Source organism: Pleurodeles waltl, chromosome 4_1 (assembly GCF_031143425.1).
Source record: "Pleurodeles waltl isolate 20211129_DDA chromosome 4_1, aPleWal1.hap1.20221129, whole genome shotgun sequence".
In the NCBI taxonomy this organism is placed as follows: Eukaryota; Metazoa; Chordata; class Amphibia; order Caudata; family Salamandridae; genus Pleurodeles; species Pleurodeles waltl.
The window spans coordinates 599,425,980-599,447,399 of NC_090442.1; the positions used below are offsets into that span (position 1 = coordinate 599,425,980).

At 41.5% G+C, this 21,420-nt stretch overlaps 1 protein-coding gene across 1 annotated transcript in view; it reads right to left on the reverse strand.

Annotated features, from left to right (window-relative positions):
- Positions 1-21,420, reverse strand: part of LOC138287955 (putative tetratricopeptide repeat protein 41) — a 574,376-nt gene that overhangs the window by 380,022 nt on the left and 172,934 nt on the right. The window contains exon 6 of the mRNA XM_069228994.1: positions 4,184-4,401. Within this exon, the coding sequence (XP_069085095.1) occupies positions 4,184-4,401 (218 nt within the window). The remainder of the gene's footprint in view (positions 1-4,183; positions 4,402-21,420) is intronic.

A 21,420-nucleotide genomic window follows, 5' to 3' on the forward strand; every position in this document is an offset into this window, starting at 1 on the left:
GTTGGAGACACAAAGTCTGAGTTCTATCAAAAACCGGCAGGCTGCATGGATGGAAATTCTGGCTGGAAGCCCCTATGATGCCTTTTGTCCTACAGGATTGTTTATAGGGCACACGTTTATGTTGAAGCTTGACGCAGGTATGTACCTAAGTTCTGGACTGTTTACGCAGTCTTGCAGCCAGCAATACCAAAATATTATTCTGTGTGCCTCGCAGTCTGTTCTTGCAATTCCGAGGAAAGAAAATGATGGAAAGTATGTCACCCATAGCACTGATAACTATGCTTTCACAGAATAGCAATTGATAATGGAATTAAAACAATGCCACTAAAAAGCAATAATAAAACTGAAACAGATATACAGAGCATGAATGCTGGTTAAAAGGTCACAGGCCGCAAGCCTAAGCTAAGCTATCTCTGAGCCCAAGCGACTAACTAAAATGGACCCACAACACCTATACCCCATTACCACTACTCCACCTGTACGCTTGTACCTGTGAAATAAATCAGAAATTCAGGAAAGCTCACAGAAGTCTAATACTTTTAATGCAAAAATAACCAGAAAGTTACAACAACAAAAAATCCCAAGTCTAAATTGCCATGTCAACGGACCAGAGTTCCCCCTATGACCAGTTAGAGCTATTACACTAAATTCTTTACATTTCCGCACTACATTTATGCAGGTCTTCTTAACACAGTACGTGGTAGAAAGGATGTGATAAAACCAAAACTACAAATAGGCACTAACATGCAGGTACCAGGCCTTCTTGTGGGAAGAAGGCCAGAAGGCTGACTTCATTAAATCTCACTTTGTTGTCCGAATTTCAGAACGAGGCTACGCTGACTAGAGCAGTTCGGCTAAACGTGCATTGTACAACAAGGGATAACAAAGTAACAATGCATTTAAAATATGTGTAAGTGTGCAATTAATTCACGATTGCTAAAACACAGAGCTAGGTATATAAAATGATGAATTCTCATATCTAATCCCTAGTTCCTCTTCCAGCTCTCCCCCTCATACTCCCTAAAACCTCAGTCCCTTCCCATACTCAAGACATCTACAATTTCTTTATACGCTAGTACCAACCTATGCCCTGATACTTCAGCTCGTACCAACACACTGTTATCTCTTTCCTGGTCACTTTACATTATTCCCTGCCTTTTTTCTCAAATGTCCTGCTTTGAAATTTTCTTTGCTGCTTTTTCAGTTATTTAAAATGTTTTCAGAACTTTCAAGAACAATAGATTTCTTGATTTTGGAAAGAGTTTCACCAGCCTAGGAAAGTCAGGCTGCCATTCTTTGTTTTAGATTTTCTCCAAATTGAGGTCTACACAAAGGTAAACATCTTGCTGTGTCATCCATAATCGAGAGACCTCTTGATTATGACAGCATGCGATATCTTGAGTTAGTTAAACTTTAGGACCTGTCTTAGGGTACTCCAAAACACTGTCGGCAGGCTGGTGATTGGTGTGCTCAAACACAGCCTTGCCAAACTTCATTGTCTTCCTATTCAAGCTAGTAATTAATGCCCTATTTAGAAACACACCTTATTTTCTTTACTGAGCAGTAGAATCAGTACTTCACTTCTGGATCGCTCTAAATCACCACTCAACTCTTGTTTTAAGAAATATAGGACCAGCAGGAAGAGCTTCTTGTTGCTCACTCTTTCACTCTGGGATACTTTTCCCTTCCATCTTAATTCCATTACAGATCTTCCCTATTTTTGACATATCTATGTGTAATATTTCCAGTCTGGGTCCAAGGCTGGAGTTTTCCACGCTCTTAGGCCCTGACTACCAGTGGCAGTATTCAAGGAAGAGCAGTAACTCTAGGAAGAATTATGCCACTAGACATTATGAGAGACCTGGTGTCTCCAAATCTGCTATTACTGGGTCTGCAAACTCCAGATCCTACAATTCCAACCCACAGACACTGGACCCAGTTTCACCAGGTGGTGATGTACACTAGATGAGACAACAGCAAGGGCAACCAACCAGCCCATCTCCCAATACACCCTTGCACCACCAAAAGGTTGAACATACAATGCTCCCCAAGTCAGGCAAATTCATATTCCAGATTTCCCTGATCCCATGGAAGGACAGGCCTGGGCCAATAGCACAGCCAAGGGCTGAGTGATCCCTCTCAAGCACATTACCGTCAGCCGGAGCACAACACAGGAGCAGACAATGCTCAGCCTATACTGCCCCTATCCTACTCTAACCTAACCTTCCCACTGACATTTTCTGAGGACGGGCTAGCTTGTCTTCTGGTCTATGCCAAATTAATAGGCTATAGCACCTCCCCCTCCTAGGGAAAAATGAAGAACAATGTTGTGAGCCATATGTGTTTTACACTTGAGCAATGTCGTGAGCCAGGCACTGCAGAGCCTGTCTGTAAAATCTGAAGGAAGAACTCTACCATTTCCTTGAATCAGAGAACAACCTACAAATGGACTACCAGGACAAATTAACAAGTTTCGACACTTCCTTTAGTTTCCTGTGTAGACCTACCACCAAACGTGCTGTCAGGACTAGAGGAGAGCACCAAGCCCACGTAGAACATACAGAGGTTCACTTCTACAAGATGTTTCATTTGCATAACATATAAGCCCAAATCTTAAAGGACAGTAGAACCCCCTAGTATGTCACTTCAGCTTGGCCTCCTCTGAACAGGTAAGAAAAGAAATGACCTTTGGAACAATTAATATACCGAGCATATTCATGTGCTCAAGTTGGGTGGGGTGTTCTGATGTTATCACATTCTGATTCTCATTGGCTGTCCAAGTGTTGTGCACAAGGCACAGAACCTTGACTCGGGGCATGCAGGATGGAGAGAATGAGATCGTCATGGACAGTGACCAGGAGATCTGACATGGAAACACACAGACCTGTAAGGGTATATCTCGACTAAAGGTTAGGGTGAAATTTGGTAACTAACGTAATACTGCTATTCCTACAAAGAGTGAGAGGCGCATGGAAGTGGACAACCGTGGCATTGCTGGATATTTTAAGTTTATAATGTTTTCTAAGGTTAAACTGTCAGGAATAGTATTGCCTAAAGCACAAGAGTGAGCTGGATGCGGGTGGATGGAGTCCCCTACTAAGTTAAGAAAGTGAATGCACACCTCCCTCAACCGGAGACTGAGGGAGGCTTTGAGACATCTATTTTCTGGGATCTAAAGAATCAGGGTGTCACCTTATTTATACCTGGCAATCTCAAGCTGCTCCTAATTGCAAATATTGGACTGTAGGCTCCAGGGGTAATTTTAAGGCATCATCCTCTATATCTAGGAGAACTGCTTAGGAGAGTGTTCCCTTGGCTTTCCAATGTTATTATCAGGCACTGCACGCATGGTACTACGTTTAATTCCCCCTTTATGTGTGGAAAACATATAAGTGATTTAGTAAAGGTGAAACTTAAATTAAAAATTGTGTTTTCGCAGTTCCATGTGTAAGTGATTTTATTTATTAGATGTTTTTGTAGTGTGTTCATTCAGTCTTCAGGCCTCTGATAAATTATATTATGATCATAAGCCTTATTGCATGCCACATTTTTTAATGTGTCATAAATAAATATATTTGACTTAATATGTAATTCCTGCTACCACCTTAATGAGTGAAAAATATGACTGATAATTCTAAAGGCGCAAAACTCCTAAGGCACTCTTCTCATTTCTTAGATTACATTCCAAGGCACAGCAGGTATGCACTCATACTCACGATTTCATTACACGCAAATGATCCAATATTTAAATTTGTATCCACTATTCTTTCAAATTGGGTACAGGTACTACAAAAAACATTTACTCCTTCGCAATTACAAACTACATGTATGTATATACATTTGTGGTGATTTAGCTCTGAGTACATGCATTGAAAGCACACGCTTACATTCTTCTCTCCTATACAGGGAAGACTGCATCTCTGCTTTGACCTTAAAATTGGCCCAAACTCTTAAAAGTGAGGAAAGTGATAGGTCTGTGGCATCACTTCCTGTAATGCCATTCTACATGACGACGTACAGTGCTTATGCCAATTACTCCTCCCTCTTTTTTAGTTCTTGTGCCCTCATGTCCACAGCAGTATGACATAAAGAAATTCTAGGATTCTCATTAACGGTAGTAATCCTGAACATTTGTTATGCCATGAAGACTGAAAAAGGACGAAGGAAGTTTAAAAAGATTTACCAAAGTGCTGACACCGGAGTTCTGTGATGCAATATTTCATAAAAGACATGATGTCATCACCGGCTCCACTGCTGCTGCCAACATAATACGAAATGACTTTCATGTCCAGGTGCCTCTGCTTAAAGGACTTCGCCCAGCTTGCCACGAGAGCTGATTTACCGCTGCCACGCTCTCCACTTAACAGCAGGATGGCTGCGTTTGATACCACAGACTTCGACCTAAAATAGAACGCTTGAGAGTTTTATCATCGGCACAAAACGTTATCAGTGCGCATTTATACCGTATCTGCATCACTGCTCTTTAATGCTGCATGCTGCCAAAACCTCCGAAAGCTGGCTCCGTCACAGACCGGACGGGCAGTAAGAAACAGGATGTGAAATGTCGAGTAACAACTCACTAACAATAATAGCCAGCCTCTTCCCCAGGCCTAGCGCACGATTCCAAAGAACGAGGCCGAGAGGTTGCAGCAGAAGCCACATGACCTTGGCTCAGCTCGCGCGTGAATTAATGTCCTAAATAACAGTGCTTGTAATAACAACTGGCTGCTTTCCTAATTAGGGGAATACAGCTTGTTGCTGTTTATATTTTGTGTTAATGTACAATCTTCATATAAAACGGGTATAAGACTGATAAAATGGAAACAGTTGTTTTTTGTATAAAGTAGCCCCCCCGTAGAATATAAGGATATTGCAAGTCACTAAGGAGCTTTATGCCAATATACGGGAACAAGGTCGAAGGCTGAGTTCCTTTATAAGGTTATAGAACTCCAAGGTGGCTTGGAATATCCCTCTAACTTAAGGCAGAGGGTATTTCATTCATTATAGTACATGGTCAAAACCTCACTCTTCCCACAACCTGCTTAGATCTGTAGGGCCCGATTCACGAAGGTACTTACGTGTAGTGAAGTTACGAGTATGGAGTCTCCATAGTGTGGCAGAGTCTCCTCACTATGAGCTGAATCTCCGCACTCGCGGCAGAATCTCTGCACTGTACACTCTGCAGTGCAGTGTGAGGAGATTCTGCCTTGAGTGTGGAGACTCGGCTCTTGTAACTTTACGACACGTAAGTACCTTTGTGAGTTGGGCCCTTAGTGTCTTACACTTTCATTTGAACAACATAGTGTGGTTGCAGACCTGAAGAATAAAAACAGAATCTGTATGCATGTGACAATTCTATGTCAGGACCGGAGGCTCAGATTATGCTTCTCTTTCCATGCTTTATTTTAACAGCAGCCAATGAAACTCATGGAAAGTAAAAAACTACATGACCCAACATCAGTCATATGACGTGATCAACCATAGAGGAGGAAGCCTATAAAGTGTTGCATCACACCCAGCCACTCCTCTTTCTTTGCTGCTTCGCAGCCAGATAAGTGTGATTTACTTTACTTAAACTGTATAGATGTTTTAAAAGTGTTGGAGCGGGCTTTTCCCCTCCCCCTTTAAGCGTCCCTCGGAATGCTTTCACATATAGTGGAGTGGGAGCAGGGAGCGTGGACTCGCGCTTCCAGCGCAGTCCTTTATCATGCCGGTGAGGTTTTTCTTCCCTTTCTCTTTTCCCTTCTTTTATGACCTGCGGTCAGCGTGAGCGCGTTTTATAACCCACGTTTCATTGTTTCCCCTGCTTCACCGCGTGTACAGCCAGACGCGTGTGAAGCCTTTCCCCGAGCCGCCTGTGTCTTCCGAGTTATTTTTCTTCATGCTCGATCGGAGCGCTTCGGATTTGTGCACTCACACCGGCTAATCTTTCACGCTTGGTCGGAGCGTTTCTGCTTGTGTGCTCTCGCGCTCACTCGGAGCGCCTCTATTATTTATTTACATATCCCCCGGGGGGTCAGACTTAAGCGCTCGCTCCGGAGCGCAACCTGGATTTTACTCTATTCCCCACAAGGGCGTTTATGAGGCGCTGCCGCATGTGAAATTGCTCAAACAAAAGTTTAGCAGGAGAGGGACAAATTAAGTAATTATTACACGAAACCAATATTAACTCTTGGTTCGGAGGGATAAAACTATTTTCCTTATTTATTACATTTGTAAATATACACACACGTATAAAGGTCAGAGTCAGACTTCCTACCTATACACAAAAGACACTACAGTGGAATATAATACACTTATATGTACATATTTACAATAATACCAAACATGCAAAACACATAATACATACAATATAACTAAATATGTGCCTACTCCAACGATTTCTAGAAAAGTCACAACACAGAATATTATAAACAAAGTGATCAACAATTATGTGGTGACCAAGGATCTTGCACCCAGCTGTATACTGCCTTAATTCTCTTTATACAAGGTAGTAAGTAGTGCTATATAGGTTTCTTTTGGAATCAATTGATTATTTGCTCAGACTCCTTGGACCCATTGGAAATATGTCGACGTGTTTCGGCCTAACAACTATAGGCCTCATCAGGACTGTCGGAGAACACTGGCAACACTATAAGAATAAAAAACACACATTATACGTAACCTCTTACATTCTTTTCCACCACCTAACACCAAATGTGTCAAGTATCCGTGTCAGAATACCTCTACTAGCCCCTTATTTGCAAATCCGTATTACTATTAGACACCACCTATCGTGCCTAAATAGTCACTCTGGGATAAACAATGAATTCACAGTGCATGCCACTAAAAAATATATCCACCTAGGTGGCTCAAATGATCAAATAAGCAAGCTATAACGTCAAGTGACCCTTGCAAGTTATAATTCATACCTTTCCTTTCAATTATAGGGGGTGTACAAGCTTAAAAACTCAATTTTTGAATGCTAAAAAACAGAACAGAAGAACAGGGCAACCCGCCCGGTTAATCTTTAAAAGAGCGGCTGCTATGCCATCTGAAAAAGTGTTAAGGAACACCAAATGGTGGCTTACCTAACTACTGGCGCCCCTCGTTTACAAACCGGCGTCTGTGTAGTGATTTCACCATGTTCTGAAAACATCAAAATATCGAGCGCATAAAGATCTATTGAAGTCTAGACATAGCTATCTGCACGCGCTACATAACCTCCACAACTCCTGCATCACGAACACTTACTTTTTAAGTTTTTGCCAAACGCCGCGAGTCCGCACTCTCGGTGTCAAAACACGCAGCTGTAACGCTGCTCCTACTCTTTCAAGAGTATCGGGAACTCTGGCGCACCCAGAGGGGTCTATAAAAACAAAAGACGGGCTACCGCTAGCCCGCGTCCACGTATTCAAATGGCCTGATCTAAACACCATATTGTGGCGACCGCGTTGGTACTCGCCTAATTCTCACCCCTACGATAGTTTGATTCTGTGCTCATAATCTAACAAGGAAGACAAATATCTAGGAAAACACAATGCTATAATTCAAATCCGCACTTTGCACAGGTGCACAATCCACAAGGGAGTGCCAAGCTCTTATTGCACAAAAAATTAGCTATTTTAAAATTGTTTGGAACTCAATAGGAGACTACCCTTACTCTTAAGTTTTATTCATTATTTCTGAATATGTGCTCAGAGTCAAACTATCATAGTGTCTCTGGGGACATCTCTTAAAACTTGCATCTGAAACACCTCCCAATGGTTATACATACATCTGATAGTTTAGAGAATATCCAAATTTTTATCAGACATACTGTCATTTCACCTTGATTGTCACAATACCAGTATAATTATGACTCTACAGAAATGGCAGATTCACACAGTTCGATATATACACATGTTGCGTCACCTAATTAGGGACCACGTTTCATCACAATCGTTAAGTCCTGTTTTGGCTGTTTGAAATTTCTCGATCATTCTTGCTTCCAGCTTCAATAGCCTTGACGTAGTTGGAGGACCATCCATCTTTGGTTGAATAACAGCCAGCACTGTCCATTGAATGTCATCTGCTTTATGTTGAAGTTCCACAAAATGATCAACTAACGGTGCCCCTTTTATGGTGCATTTAATCCTTGATCGATGTTGAAGAATCCGACTTTATACTATTTGTGAAGTCTGCACAATATATGTTCGATTACATGGACAAGAAATGCAATAAATGACATTTTTGGTGTTGCAATTTGAAAAAGCGACTTGTACATGCTTTCTACCATTTATTGTTACTTCTTTTGAGTCTAGAGTGAATTGACATGCAGTACACTTCCCACACTTAAAGTGCCCCTGCAGGGTTGGCAACTGAAGCATGGTCCTTAGATCTTTTTTCTCTGTTTTATTTTGGGCGGCTTGTACGAACTGATCTTTCAAACCCCTCGCTCTCTTAAAGGAGAACAGTGGTTTCTCTATATTAAGATCTTTAATGATCCGCCAATTTCTTTCGATAATTGTGTGTACTTTATTAGCCTTTGGGCTAAAGGTCAACACACACGTGAGTGGAATCTCAGTCGTTTGTTTCTTAGGTACCAGGAGTGTTTCTCTGGGAGTAACCCAGGCTCTTTTAGCTGCATTTTTGACTAACTTCTTTGGATACCCTCTCGCTGTTAGTTTGGAAACCAATTCTTCAGCATGATTATAGAAATCGTTCCCATCTGTACAATTTCTTCTTATCCTGAGGAACTGGACATATGGTAGATTTTCTTTGAGAGTTCTCGGGTGGCCACTAAAGTAGTGAAGAAGTGTGTTACGGTATGTAGGTTTTTTATACAGACTAACTTCCAATCTATCATTCCTGGCTAGGATCACCAAATCCAAAAAATTGATTTTACATCTAACCTTACTCATGGTAAATCTGAAATCAGCAGTTCGCTGGTTGAGCCATTCAAAAAAAGTTATTAACATGTCTTCCGTCCCTTGCCAAATCATTAGGATGTCATCTATATATCTGAACCATTGAGAGATGTTAATTTTAAAGGGATTAGACTGCTCGTAGATCCATTTATGCTCAAAGCAATCCATAACCAAGTTGGCAATTTCTGGGGCAAAGCTGCACCCCATTGCTACTCCTTTTACTTGTCTATAAAGTTTTTCATTACATTTGAAAAAATTGCTTTTTAGACATAATGAGGCCAGCTCCACAAGAAAATCTGTGGGAGCGATGACTGGTTCCGTATTAGCATTTAGTATTTGCCTGATGATCTCTAATGCCTCATCCTGTGGAATATTAGTATACAGAGATTCTATGTCAAAGGTGACAAGAATTTGATTATCCTCACTATATGCTAGATTTTTAAGCTTGTTGATGATATCCATGGAATCTCGAACATAAGCTGGCGTTTTCACTACGAACGGTTTCAGAAATACATCCACAAATGGAGCAAGAGGTTCCAAAATGGAGCCGCATGCAGAGACTATTGGTCTACCTGGTGGGTCTTTTATATTCTTGTGGATCTTTGGGAGAATAGAAAAACAAGGGATCCTGCCCTCACTTTGATTAAGGAATTCAAATTCCTTTTTGTTAATCCAACCTTGGTCTCTAGCTCTCTGTGTCATTTCAGTAACCAAGTATTGAACTTGTTTTGGTGCATTAGCAGGCAAAACCCGGTAATGTGTACTATTATTCAACTGCCTCATCACTTCTTCATTATACTGTTCTACTCCCCAAATCACAATACCACCACCTTTGTCCACCGGTTTAATTACGATGTCCTTATTTTCAGCGAGGTGGGCAATAGCTACTTTTTCCGTTTTAGAACAGTTGTCTTGAAAATACGTTTTTTTAGAGTTCAGGAGATCTAGTTCTTTGAGCACTAGATCTTCGAACACTTTAATTTCTCTAGGCATCTCATTTCTATCTGGCAGAAAAGTAGATTTAGGTTTAAGACCACTACTCGGACTAGCTTCTATTGGAGTAGTAGAGCTGAAGAAGGATCTCAATCTCACTTTCCGCAGAAAATTCAATACTTCTATTTTACTTTCTATGGGGTCCTGATTTCTCATTGGCACAAAGGACAATCCCTTACTCAAAATCTGTTTCCCTACCTGTGAAAGGGAGTATGACGACAGGTTATAAATAGGTATGGCATCTTCTGATTGCCTCATTGCCTCCTGTAATCTCTTCTCCTTGTTCTGAAGAAATTCTGTTCTTGAAATTGACCCCTTGGAATCCCTCCTCCTCTGTTCCCTCTGCGGTTCCCTCTGCCTAAAAAAGGGTATGCCGGATAGGATATTGCCTGTGATTCTAACTCAGAATCCGAAGAGGTGTCTGAAAAAGTGATGAATCTTTTGCATGATCGCGTTTGGTACTGTAAATTTAGATTACTAGGATTGTTATTCTTGTAAAAATCTGCTTTTAGATAAGGGTAAACATTCGTTATGTCAAAATTTTTTAGATCTCGTGACAATTTCGTAATTTTTTGATTGATCGTGTTTGTTTTAAACTCTAGTATTATTTTGTTCACAGATTCCAACAATTGTTGAGCATTCTGTATTGTTTTATCTGAAAAGATTTCGCTTTCCAATTAAGCAATTTCCTTTAACTCAGCTTCGCTAATCCTCAGTGCTGTCTCAACTGAGAGTGCTAGCCAGTCTCTTGAGCATTTAGTCCCTACCCCACTAAATTGGGACAGATATTTCGGGTCACCCGTAGAAATTACGGGAATGTTTTTAACTTGTAAGCCCTGTGGGATAGTGTTATTCTTAAGGTGTTCCAATAAAACCTGGGCATGCAATTGGGTTCTAGTATTCTTTTTCTTAAGTTGTTTAAGTCTTTCAATTTTATCTGTAGGGCACATATTTAGTTATATTGTATGCATTATGTGTTTTACATGTTTGGTATTATTGTAAATATGTACATATAAGTGTATTATATTCCACTGTAGTGTCTTTTGTGTATAGGTAGGAAGTCTGACTCTGACCTTTATACGTGTGTCTATATTTACAAATATAATAAATAAGGAAAATAGTTTTATCCCTCCGAACCAAGAGTTAATATTGGTTTCGTGTAATAATTACTTAATTTGTCCCTCTCCTGCTAAACTTTTGTTTGAGCATTGTTTAATTAGTATCCTAAGCAGTTGAGGGTGATAGGATACTCTCCTTGTTTTTTGATTAGATTGTTGTACACCTTTTTAGGTGTGTGGGATCTTTACAGGATATAAAGGCTGTTGTACAGCAGGGTCTCGCTGCTTGTGTGACCGAATTAAGTAATGAGACTATAACACACACTTCAGGTCAGATGTTAGACGTCTTACAAGTAGAGGATTATTTATCAGATTATCTTCAAGTACCAAGATGTCAGAATCCCAGGCAGTCTGTTATACAGAAGAACAGATTGCCAAATTATTGGAATTACCTTCATTGTTAAGTGGTGATTCACCATTGAGTGATATCCCAAAATCAGATAAAATTGAAAGACTTAAACAACTTAAGAAAAAGAATACTAAAACCCAATTGCATGCCCAGGTTTTATTGGAACACCTTATGAATAACACTATCCCACAGGGCTTACAAGTTAAAAACATTCCCGTAATTTTTACGGGTGACCCGAAATATCTGTCCCAATTTAGAGGGGCAGGGACTAAATGCTCAAGAGACTGGCTAGCACTCTCAGTTGAGACAGCACTGAGGATTAGCGAAGCTGAGTTAAAGGAAATTGCTGAATTGGAAAGCGAAATCTTTTCAGATAAAACAATACAGAATGCTCAACAATTGTTGGAATCTGTGAACAAAATAATACTAGAGTTTAAAACAAACACGATCAATCAAAAAATTACGAAATTGTCACGAGATATAAAAAATGTTGACATAACGAATGTTTACCCTTATCTAAAAGCAGATTTTTACAAGAATAACAATCCTAGTAATCTAAATTTACAGTACCAAACGCGATCACGCAAAAGATTCATCAATTTTTCAGACACCTCTTCGGATTCTGAGTTAGAATCACAGGCAATATCCCATCCGGCATACCCTTTTTTAGGCAGAGGGAACCGCAGAGGGAACAGAGGAGGAGGGATTCCAAGGGGTCAATTTCAAGAACAGAATTTCTTCAGAACAAGGAGAAGAGCTTACAGGAGGCAATGAGGCAATCAGAAGATGCCATACCTGTTTATAACCTGTCGTCGTACTCCCTTTCACAGGTAGAGAAACAGATTGTGAGTAAGGGATTGTCCTTTGTGCCAATGAGAAATCAGGACCCCATAGAAAGTAAAATAGAAGTATTGAATTTTCTGCAGAAAGTGAGATTGAGATCCTTCTTCAGCTCTACTACTCCAATAGAAGCTAGTCCGAATAGTGGTCTTAAACCTAAATCTACTTTTCTGCCAGATAGAAATGAGATGCCTAGAGAAATTAAAGTGTTTGAAGATCTAGTGCTCAAAGAACTAGATCTCCTGAACTCTAAAAAAACGTATTTTCAAGACAACTGTTCTAAAACGGAAAAAGTAGCTATTGCCCACCTCGCTGAAAATAAGGACATCGTAATTAAACCGGCGGACAAAGGTGGTGGTATTGTGATTTGGGGAGTAGAACAGTATAATGAAGAAGTGATGAGGCAGTTGAATAATAGTACACATTACCGGGTTTTGCCTGCTAATGCACCAAAACAAGTTCAATACTTGGTTACTGAAATGACACAGAGAGCTAGAGACCAAGGTTGGATTAACAAAAAGGAATTTGAATTCCTTAATCAAAGTGAGGGCAGGATCCCTTGTTTTTATATTCTCCCAAAGATCCACAAGAATATAAAAGACCCACCAGGTAGACCAATAGTCTCTGCATGCAGCTCCATTTTGGAACCTCTTGCTCAATTTGTGGATGTATTTCTGAAACCGTTCGTAGTGAAAACGCCAGCTTATGTTCGAGATTCCATGGATATCCTCAACAAGCTTGAAAATCTAGCATATAGTGAGGATAATCAAATTCTTGTCACCTTTGACATAGAATCTCTGTACACTAATATTCCACAGGATGAGGCATTAGAGATCATCAGGCAGGTACTAAATGCTAATACGGAACCAGTCATCGCTCCCACAGATTTTCTTGTGGAGCTGGCCTCATTATGTCTAAAAAGCAATTTTTTCAAATGTAATGAAAAACTTTATAGACAAGTAAAAGGAGTAGCAATGGGGTGCAGCTTTGCCCCAGAAATTGCCAACTTGGTTATGGATTGCTTTGAGCATAAATGGATCTACGAGCAGTCTAATCCCTTTAAAATTAACATCTCTCAATGGTTCAGATATATAGATGACATCCAAATGATTTGAAAAAGGGACGGAAGACATGTTAATAACTTTTTTTGAATGGCTCAACCAGCGAACTGCTGATTTCAGATTTACCATGAGTAAGGATAGATGTAAAATCAATTTTTGGGATTTGGTGATCCTAGCCAGGAATGATAGATTGGAAGTTAGTCTGTATAAAAAACCTACAGACCGTAACACACTTCTTCACTACTCTAGTGGCCATCCGAGAACTCTCAAAGAAAATCTACCATATGGCCAGTTCCTCAGGATAAGAAGAAATTGTACAGATAGGAACGATTTCTATAATCATGCTGAAGAATTGGTTTCCAAACTAACAGCAAGAGGGTATCCAAAGAAGTTAGTCAAAAATGCAGCTAAAAGAGCCTGGGTTACTCCCAGAGAAACACTCCTGGTACCTAAGAAACAAACGACTGAGATTCCACTCACGTGTGTGTTGACCATTAGCCCAAAGGCTAATAAAGTACGCACAATTATCGAAAGAAATTGGCGGATCATTAAAGATCTTAATATAGAGAAACCACTGTTCTCCTTTAAGAGAGCGAGGAGTTTGAAAGATCAGTTGGTACAAGCCGCCCAAAATAAAACAGAGAAAAAAGATCTAAGGACCATGCTTCAGTTGCCAACCCTGCAGGGGCACTTTAAGTGTGGGAAGTGTACTGCATGTCAATTCACTCTAGACTCAAAAGAAGTAACAATAAATGGTAGAAAGCATGTACAAGTCGATTTTTCAAATTGCAACACAAAAAATGTCATTTATTGCATTTCTTGTCCATGTAATCGAACATATATTGGGCAGACTTCACAAATAATTAAAAGTCGAATTCTTCAACATCGATTAAGGATTAAATGCACCATAAAAGGGGCACTGTTAGTTGATCATTTTGTGGAACTTCAACATAAAGCAGATGACATTCAATGGACAGTGCTGGCTGTTATTCAACCAAAGATGGATGGTCCTCCAACTACGTCAAGGCTATTGAAGCTGGAAGCAAGAATGATCGAGAAATTTCAAACAGCCAAAACAGGACTTAACGATTGTGATGAAACGTGGTCCCTAATTAGGTGACGCAACATGTGTATATATCGAACTGTGTGAATCTGCCATTTCTGTAGAGTCATAATTATACTGGTATTGTTACAGACAAGCTGAAATGACAGTATGTCTGATAAAAATTTGGATATTCTCTAAACTATCAGATGTATGTATAACCATTGGGAGGTGTTTCAGATGCAAGTTTGAAGAGATGTCCCCAGAGACACTATGGTAGTTTGACTCCGAACACATATTCAGAAATAATGAATAAAACTTAAGAGTAAGGGTAGTCTCCTATTGAGTTCCAAACAATTTTAAAATAGCTAATTTTTTGTGCAATAAGAGCTTGGCACTCCCTTGTGGATTGTGCACCTGTGCAAAGTGCGGATTTGAATTATAGCATTGTGTTTTCCTAGATATTTGGCTTCCTTGTTAGATTATGAGCACAGAATCAAACTATCGTAGGGGTGAGAATTAGGCGAATACCAACGCGGTCGCCACAATATGGCCTTTAGATCAGGCCATTTGAATATGTGGACGCGGGCTAGCGGTAGCCCGTCTTTTGTTTTTATAGACCCCTCTGGGTGCGCCAGAGTTCCCGATACTCTTGAAAGAGTAGGAGCAGCGTTACAGCTGCATGTTTTGACACCGAGAGTGCGGACTTGCGGCGTTTGCCAAAAACTTGAAAAGTAAGTGTTCGTGTTGCAGGAGTTGTGGAGGTTATGTAGCGCGTGCAGATAGCCATGTCTAGACTTCAATAGATCTTTATACGCTCGATATTTTGATGTTTTCAGAACATGGTGAAATCACTACACAGACGCCGGTTTGTAAACGAGGGGCGCCAGTAGTTAGGTAAGCCACCATTTGGTGTTCCTTAACACTTTTTCTGATGGCATAGCAGCCGCTCTTTTAAAGATTAACCGGGCGGGTTGCCCTGTTCTTCTGTTCTGTTTTTTAGCATTCGAAAATTGAGTTTTTAAGCTCGTACACCCCCTATAATTGAAAGGAAAGGTATGAATTATAACTTGAAAGGGTCACTTGACGTTGTAGCTTGCATATTTGATAATTTGAGCCACCTAGGTGGATATATTTTTTTGTGCCATGCACTGTGAATACATTGTTTATCCCAGAGTGACTATTTAGGCACGATATGTGGTGTCTAATAGTAATACGGATTTGCAAATAAGGGGCTAGTAGAGGTATTCTGACACGGATACTTGACACATTTGGTGTTAGGTGGTGGAAAAGATGAATGTAAGAGGTTACGTATAATGTGTGTTTTTTATTCTTATAGTGTAGCCAGTGTTCTCCGACAGTCCTGATGAGGCCTATAGTTGTTAGGCCGAAACGCGTCGACATATTTCCAATGGGTCCAAGGAGTCTGAGCAAATAATCAATTGATTCCAAAAGAAACCTATATAGCACTACTTACTACCTTGTATAAAGAAAATTAAGGCAGTATACAGCTGGGTGCAAGATCCTTGGTCACCATATAATTGTTGATCACTTTGTTTATAATATTCTGTGTTGTGACTTTTCTAGAAATCGTTGGAGTAGGGCACATATTTAGTTATATTGTATGTATTATGTGTTTTACATGTTTGGTATTATTGTAAATATGTACATATAAGTGTATTATATTCCACTGTAGTGTCTTTTGTGTATAGGTAGGAAGTCTGACTCTGACCTTTATACGTGTGTGTATATTTACAAATATAATAAATAAGGAAAATAGTTTTATCCCTCCGAACCAAGAGTTAATATTGGTTTCGTGTAATAATTACTTAATTTGTCCCTCTCCTGCTAAACTTTTGTTTGAGCATTGTTTAATTAGTATCCTAAGCAGTTGAGGGTGATAGGATACTCCCATTGTTTTTTGGTTAGAGCCTTGTGTGAAATTAGCGCTTCTGTGCCAGTAACATCCTCTGTTGGGGATTGTTTGTTAGAGGTTCTGCCTCGTAAAATCAAAGCGTTTTAAACGCTCTTTAGACCCTCTTGAAATACCTCCACCGGCTTAGCTCCCATCTACGCCCCAGTGCATGGACACTGTGGTTGAAACAATTTTGACTCAGGCTGGGCCTGGCTTAAGGATTTTAACTCCTTCAGGGCAGCTCCCTCCACACCTTAAAGACTCTTAATTTTGTGATTCCTGCCCTGATTTATTCTTTATTATTTTATTTCTTATACTGCTCCCTGGAGCTCCTCTCTGCTGTAACTCAGTATGGCTGGCTATGATGACCCAGCCGAAGAGCTGTACTATATGGATGATACTGCTGGCTCGTTTGACCAGGACTTGGTTTACGCTCTTTACGCAGGTGTGCGTCACTCAGTTAATCAGGCCTTAGCTCAGGCCATTCAGCCCATCAAGCATCACCTTTTGGGCCTGGTTGATCAACAGGCTTGGGCAGCGCCAGTGAGCGCATCTACCATGGAGGACCCTTCTTTTGCGGCAATCCCGCAGACCGAAAAACAACTGTCTAACCCGCATGCTGCGGATTTCGAATCCCTTATAAGGAATATGGCAAGAGAGCATGATTACAATGCAGGTTCACATAAGAAGGGTAAGGATGATCCACCCTCTTCGTCTTCTTCCTCTGAGCCCTCCTCCGAACAAGAGGACGCGCCTCCTCGTAAACGCAAGAAGAAAGCTCATCACCAGGAGGTTCCCACCCCTAAGGTGTTGACTTTCGAACCAGAGGACATCATACACCCCAGATCTTCTCTGTGACTACCGCCCCCTGAGGTGGCGGATTATGTAGAAGCCCATATTAGGCATGGGTTTGATAAAGATATTCGTTTGAGATTAAGGTCTGAGTGCCCCATGCCTGATTTTCCATCCAAGTTTACAGAGACTCCGGAGTTAGATCCTACCCTAGTAACCTTTCTCAAAAAATCCGCTAAGGATCCTAAGAAGGGTATTGATCGCGCATGACGTGGCTGCCAAGATAAACTCTTAGACATTTCCTGTCCTCTAACCAAGATCCTCGAATTAGCTTTCAAGCCAAGAAATCGGGTGATCCTATTAACCCAGATATTCTGGTAGGCTGGGCTCAGAAAGCTCTATATTTCTTGGGCAATGCTAATTGCGCCATTTTGTCTGAGCGACGCAGATCGGTTTTGATGAAATTGGATCCCAAACTAGCAGACCTCGCTGCTTCAGAATCAGGACCCGTGGCCCAGGGTTTACTTTTTGGCTCGCCTTTCATGAAGGAACTGTCTAAGTTTGTATCCACCTACGCCAGTCTGGACAAGGCACAAGGATCTATCCGGAGAGTGCTACGTCCACTTTTTCGAGGGGCCGGATGCTACAGAGGGCGTGCCTTCGGCTGTTTCAATCAACAAGGCCCCCATCGTGGATCCTTTCAACAAAGAAGAGGGGGTTATCAGAGATACGATTCCTCCTCATCTACCTTCTACCCGTCAAGACCTAGGTACGGTCGAGGCAGATTCCGCAGAGGGAGATCCAAAGGTCAACAATCTTTCTCCCAAGAGTCGGGAGCCACAGGTGAGCCTGGTCTTGAATTCAGAAGTGATTTTGGGGGGCAGAACTCAGAAGTTTTTGGGGAATTGGCGTATGATTTCCTCGGATGCTTGGGTCCTAGAGACCGTGCAGGGGTTCAAGCTAGAATTTTACGAATCCCCTTATCAGACATGCATTCCCAGGCAGGGATATTTTTCCCTTCAAGAACACAGTCTTATTTCCGCAGAAATTTCGGTTCTGCTCAAGAAGGGCGCCATTATCAGAGTTCCTCGTCATCCGTCAGGGTTTGTCAGCCCTGTATTCCTGGTAGACAAGAAGGGAGGCGGTTCGCCCCTAGTTCTAAACTTAAAAGACTTCAATGGTTTTTTGATATATCGTCATTTCAAAATGGAAGGTATCCATTTACTGAGAGATGTGCTCCAAGAGGGAGACTGGTTAGTCCGTTTGGATCTAAAGGACGCCTACTTGACCATTCCTATTTTTCCTCCTCATCGGAGGTTTCTTCAGTTTTGTTGGGGGATCGAATATTACGAGTACAAGGTACTCCCCTTTGGTCTGGCCTCTGCCCCTTGGTGTTTGACAAAAGTTATGCGCCCAGTAGTGGAATTCCTTCGATCCCAAGGGGTCAGGTTGATTGTATATCTAGACGACATTCTTATCATGGCTCAAGATCGGGAGCTCCTGTTAAATCATCTCGATTGGTCAGTGTCTCTGCTCCAAAGTCTGGGTTTCATAATAAATGCCCCAAAATCCGTGCTAGTCCCCTCTCATCGGATAGATTTTCTGGGATTCCAGATAAACTCGTTGCAATCTCTGCTGATTCTTCCGTCTGTGAAGAGCCGTTCAATCAAGAAAAAATGTAAGTGTCTATTAGCCAAACAGACTGTCTCCTTGAGGCGGGCCTGCTTTCTTCTTCGATTCAGGCGATCTTTCCGGATCCCTTGCATTATCGAGCCCTTCAACGTTTGAAGATTTCTCACCTTCAGAAGGGTCTTCGTTATGCATCATATGGAAGCCTGGAACGGCAGGGCCATATTCAGTTCTCTCCCGGATGTAGTGATAGAGTCCGATGCCAGTCGGTGGGGCTGGGGAGCCCGTTGCGGATCAGTGTCCACGGGGGGCAGATGGTCCAACTCGGAGTTGAGTCTCCACATAAATTGTTTGGCACTCCTAGCAGGCTCTTTTGCAATCAAGAGTCTTTCCCCGTCAAGACGAATTGTTGTATTCTTCTTCGCATGGACAATATCTCGGCAGTGAGATATGTCAACAAGTTGGGGGGAACTCGTTCCCGCATTCTGGCGGAGATTGCCAAGTAATTCTGGCATTTTTGCCTTCAACACAGGATTTCAGTGGTGGCGGAATACCTTCCCGGAGCCAACAATTTAGTGGCCGATTGGAACTCTCGTCACCTGAGAGTTCAGCGATTGGAGGTTGCACCTCAGAGTTTTCCGAACTCTCTCTGCGAGGTGGGGTCCCTTCTCGATCGATCTGTTTGCATCTCGTCTCAATCAACAGATGAAGCGTTTTTTCAGTTGGAGACCAGATCCGGAGGCGTCAAGGACGGATGCGTTTCTTCAGGACTGGTCTCAGGAACTGAGTTATGCATTCCCCCCTTTCCTAATGATTCCCAGGGTTTTGGCTCAGGTCAGACGTCAGCAAGCGGAGTTAGTTCTGGTGACGCCCCTTTGGAGATCTCAAGCTTGGTTTCCAGTAGCAATGGAACTGAGTTGCGATCATCCGATCCTTCTTCCTTTCCGGGAGAATCTTCTCCAGGACCCTCGGGCCTGTTGCATCCGTTGATCCTGTCAGGCAAGCTATCCCTGATGGCATGGCGTCTTTCAGGGAAAGATGGGTCATCCCAGGACTTTCGCAAGAGTCTTCCGACTTCATTGCGGGTTCCTGGTCCTCCAGCACTCACAAAAGATACGCTTCGGCATGGAAGCGATGGAGTGCTTGGTGTAGTTCTAGGAGTGAAAATCCTTCTTCAGAAGGTAGCTGTCTGGTCTTGAATTTCCTTTCCTCCTTAGCAGCGTCAGGTCTAGCTTACCGTTCTATTAATAATTATAGATCCGCTATTTCCGCAGGCCATTTACCAGTAGAGGGTAAACCCATAGGTGAGTCTCCTATTGTGTGTAAATTAATGAGGGGTATCAGGTTATCTAATCCCCCTCGTCCCCGTTATTCGTCCCTTTGGGATGTTAATGTTGTCCTTCGATTTTTGGAATCCTGGCCTGCTAATAGGTTTTTGTCTAGGAAACAGTTATCAGCTAAACTCACCATGTTGTTGTGTTTGATATCCTATAAGAGAGTTTCAGATGTTAGGGCTCTCGATTTAGCTAGGAGAGTTTTTTCTCCTGAAGGTGTATCCTTCTCCATTTCACGTAGAACAAAATGCAATTTGAAGTCAGTTTCTTACCCCTGTTTTGTGGACAATCCCAAGCTTTGTGTGGTGCAATGCCTTAAAGCCTACGAGGTGAGTACAGAAGAATTTCGTACTGATATGGGGGGTCAATTACTCATTTCCTTAGTTAAGCCTTTTCATCCTGTTTCCTCAGCCACTCTCGCTAGATGGATGCGTTGGTTGCTGAGTGAGGCAGGTATTGATGTTTCTATGTTTGGTGCGCATTCGGCCAGAGGAGCGATGGCATCAAAGTCTTTAGTTTTGGGTTCTCGTTTGGAAGACATTTTAAAGGCAGCGGATTGGTCCTTGCCTTCAACTTTTAAAACGTTTTATTATAAACCTATTGTTGATATAGCATCTGTGGTGGTGAATCAGCTTTGAACAAGCATAATCTGAGCCTCCGGTCCTGACATAGAATAAAATAAATTCTAGCATTCGCGCTAAGAATTTTTCAATTCTATTAAGGACACGGAGGCGAGGATTATCCCACCGCACTGTGTATATATTTATATATATGATTGTACAGTTCATGTTATTGATTGTATGTACAAGTTACTGTATTCCAGTGCTATCCCTCCCTTTTGAATAGTAGATATAAGTATTTAATATGCTTTCCAGTTTTTATGGCCTGGATTTTTTCATTTTTCCTAGGAAATGATGAGAGGTAGTTCGGACTGCTGAGATATCATTCGTCTTCCAGTCAAGTGGGATGCCAGTTCATCTTTTTTCAGGATTTCGTTTGAGAATTTATGTTAAAACTTTGACTTTTCTGTTGCGAATTTTGGGACAAAGAAAGAGGAGTGGCTGGGTGTGATGCAACACTTTATAGGCTTCCTCCTCTATGGTTGATCACGTGATATGACTGATGTTGGGTCATGTAGTTTTTTACTTTCCATGAGTTTCATTGGCTGCTGTTAAAATAAAGCATTGAAAGAGAAGCATAATCCTCGCCTCCGTGTCCTTAATAGAACTGAAAAATTCTTAGCGCAAATGCTAGAATTTTTTTTACTGTATAGCACGCGGCTATCTGAAAGAGTAGAGGAACACTGTACAAGGATCGTGGTATGCCCAATCAGTGCCAGAGGTTGGGGGGCGGGGTCAGTGTCCTTATGCCACTTACCTTTCCTCCTGTAGGGAAAAGAGAGCCTCAAGTTGCATGAGGTTGCTGGGGGTGACTAGGCATTATAGAAATCATCTCTAAG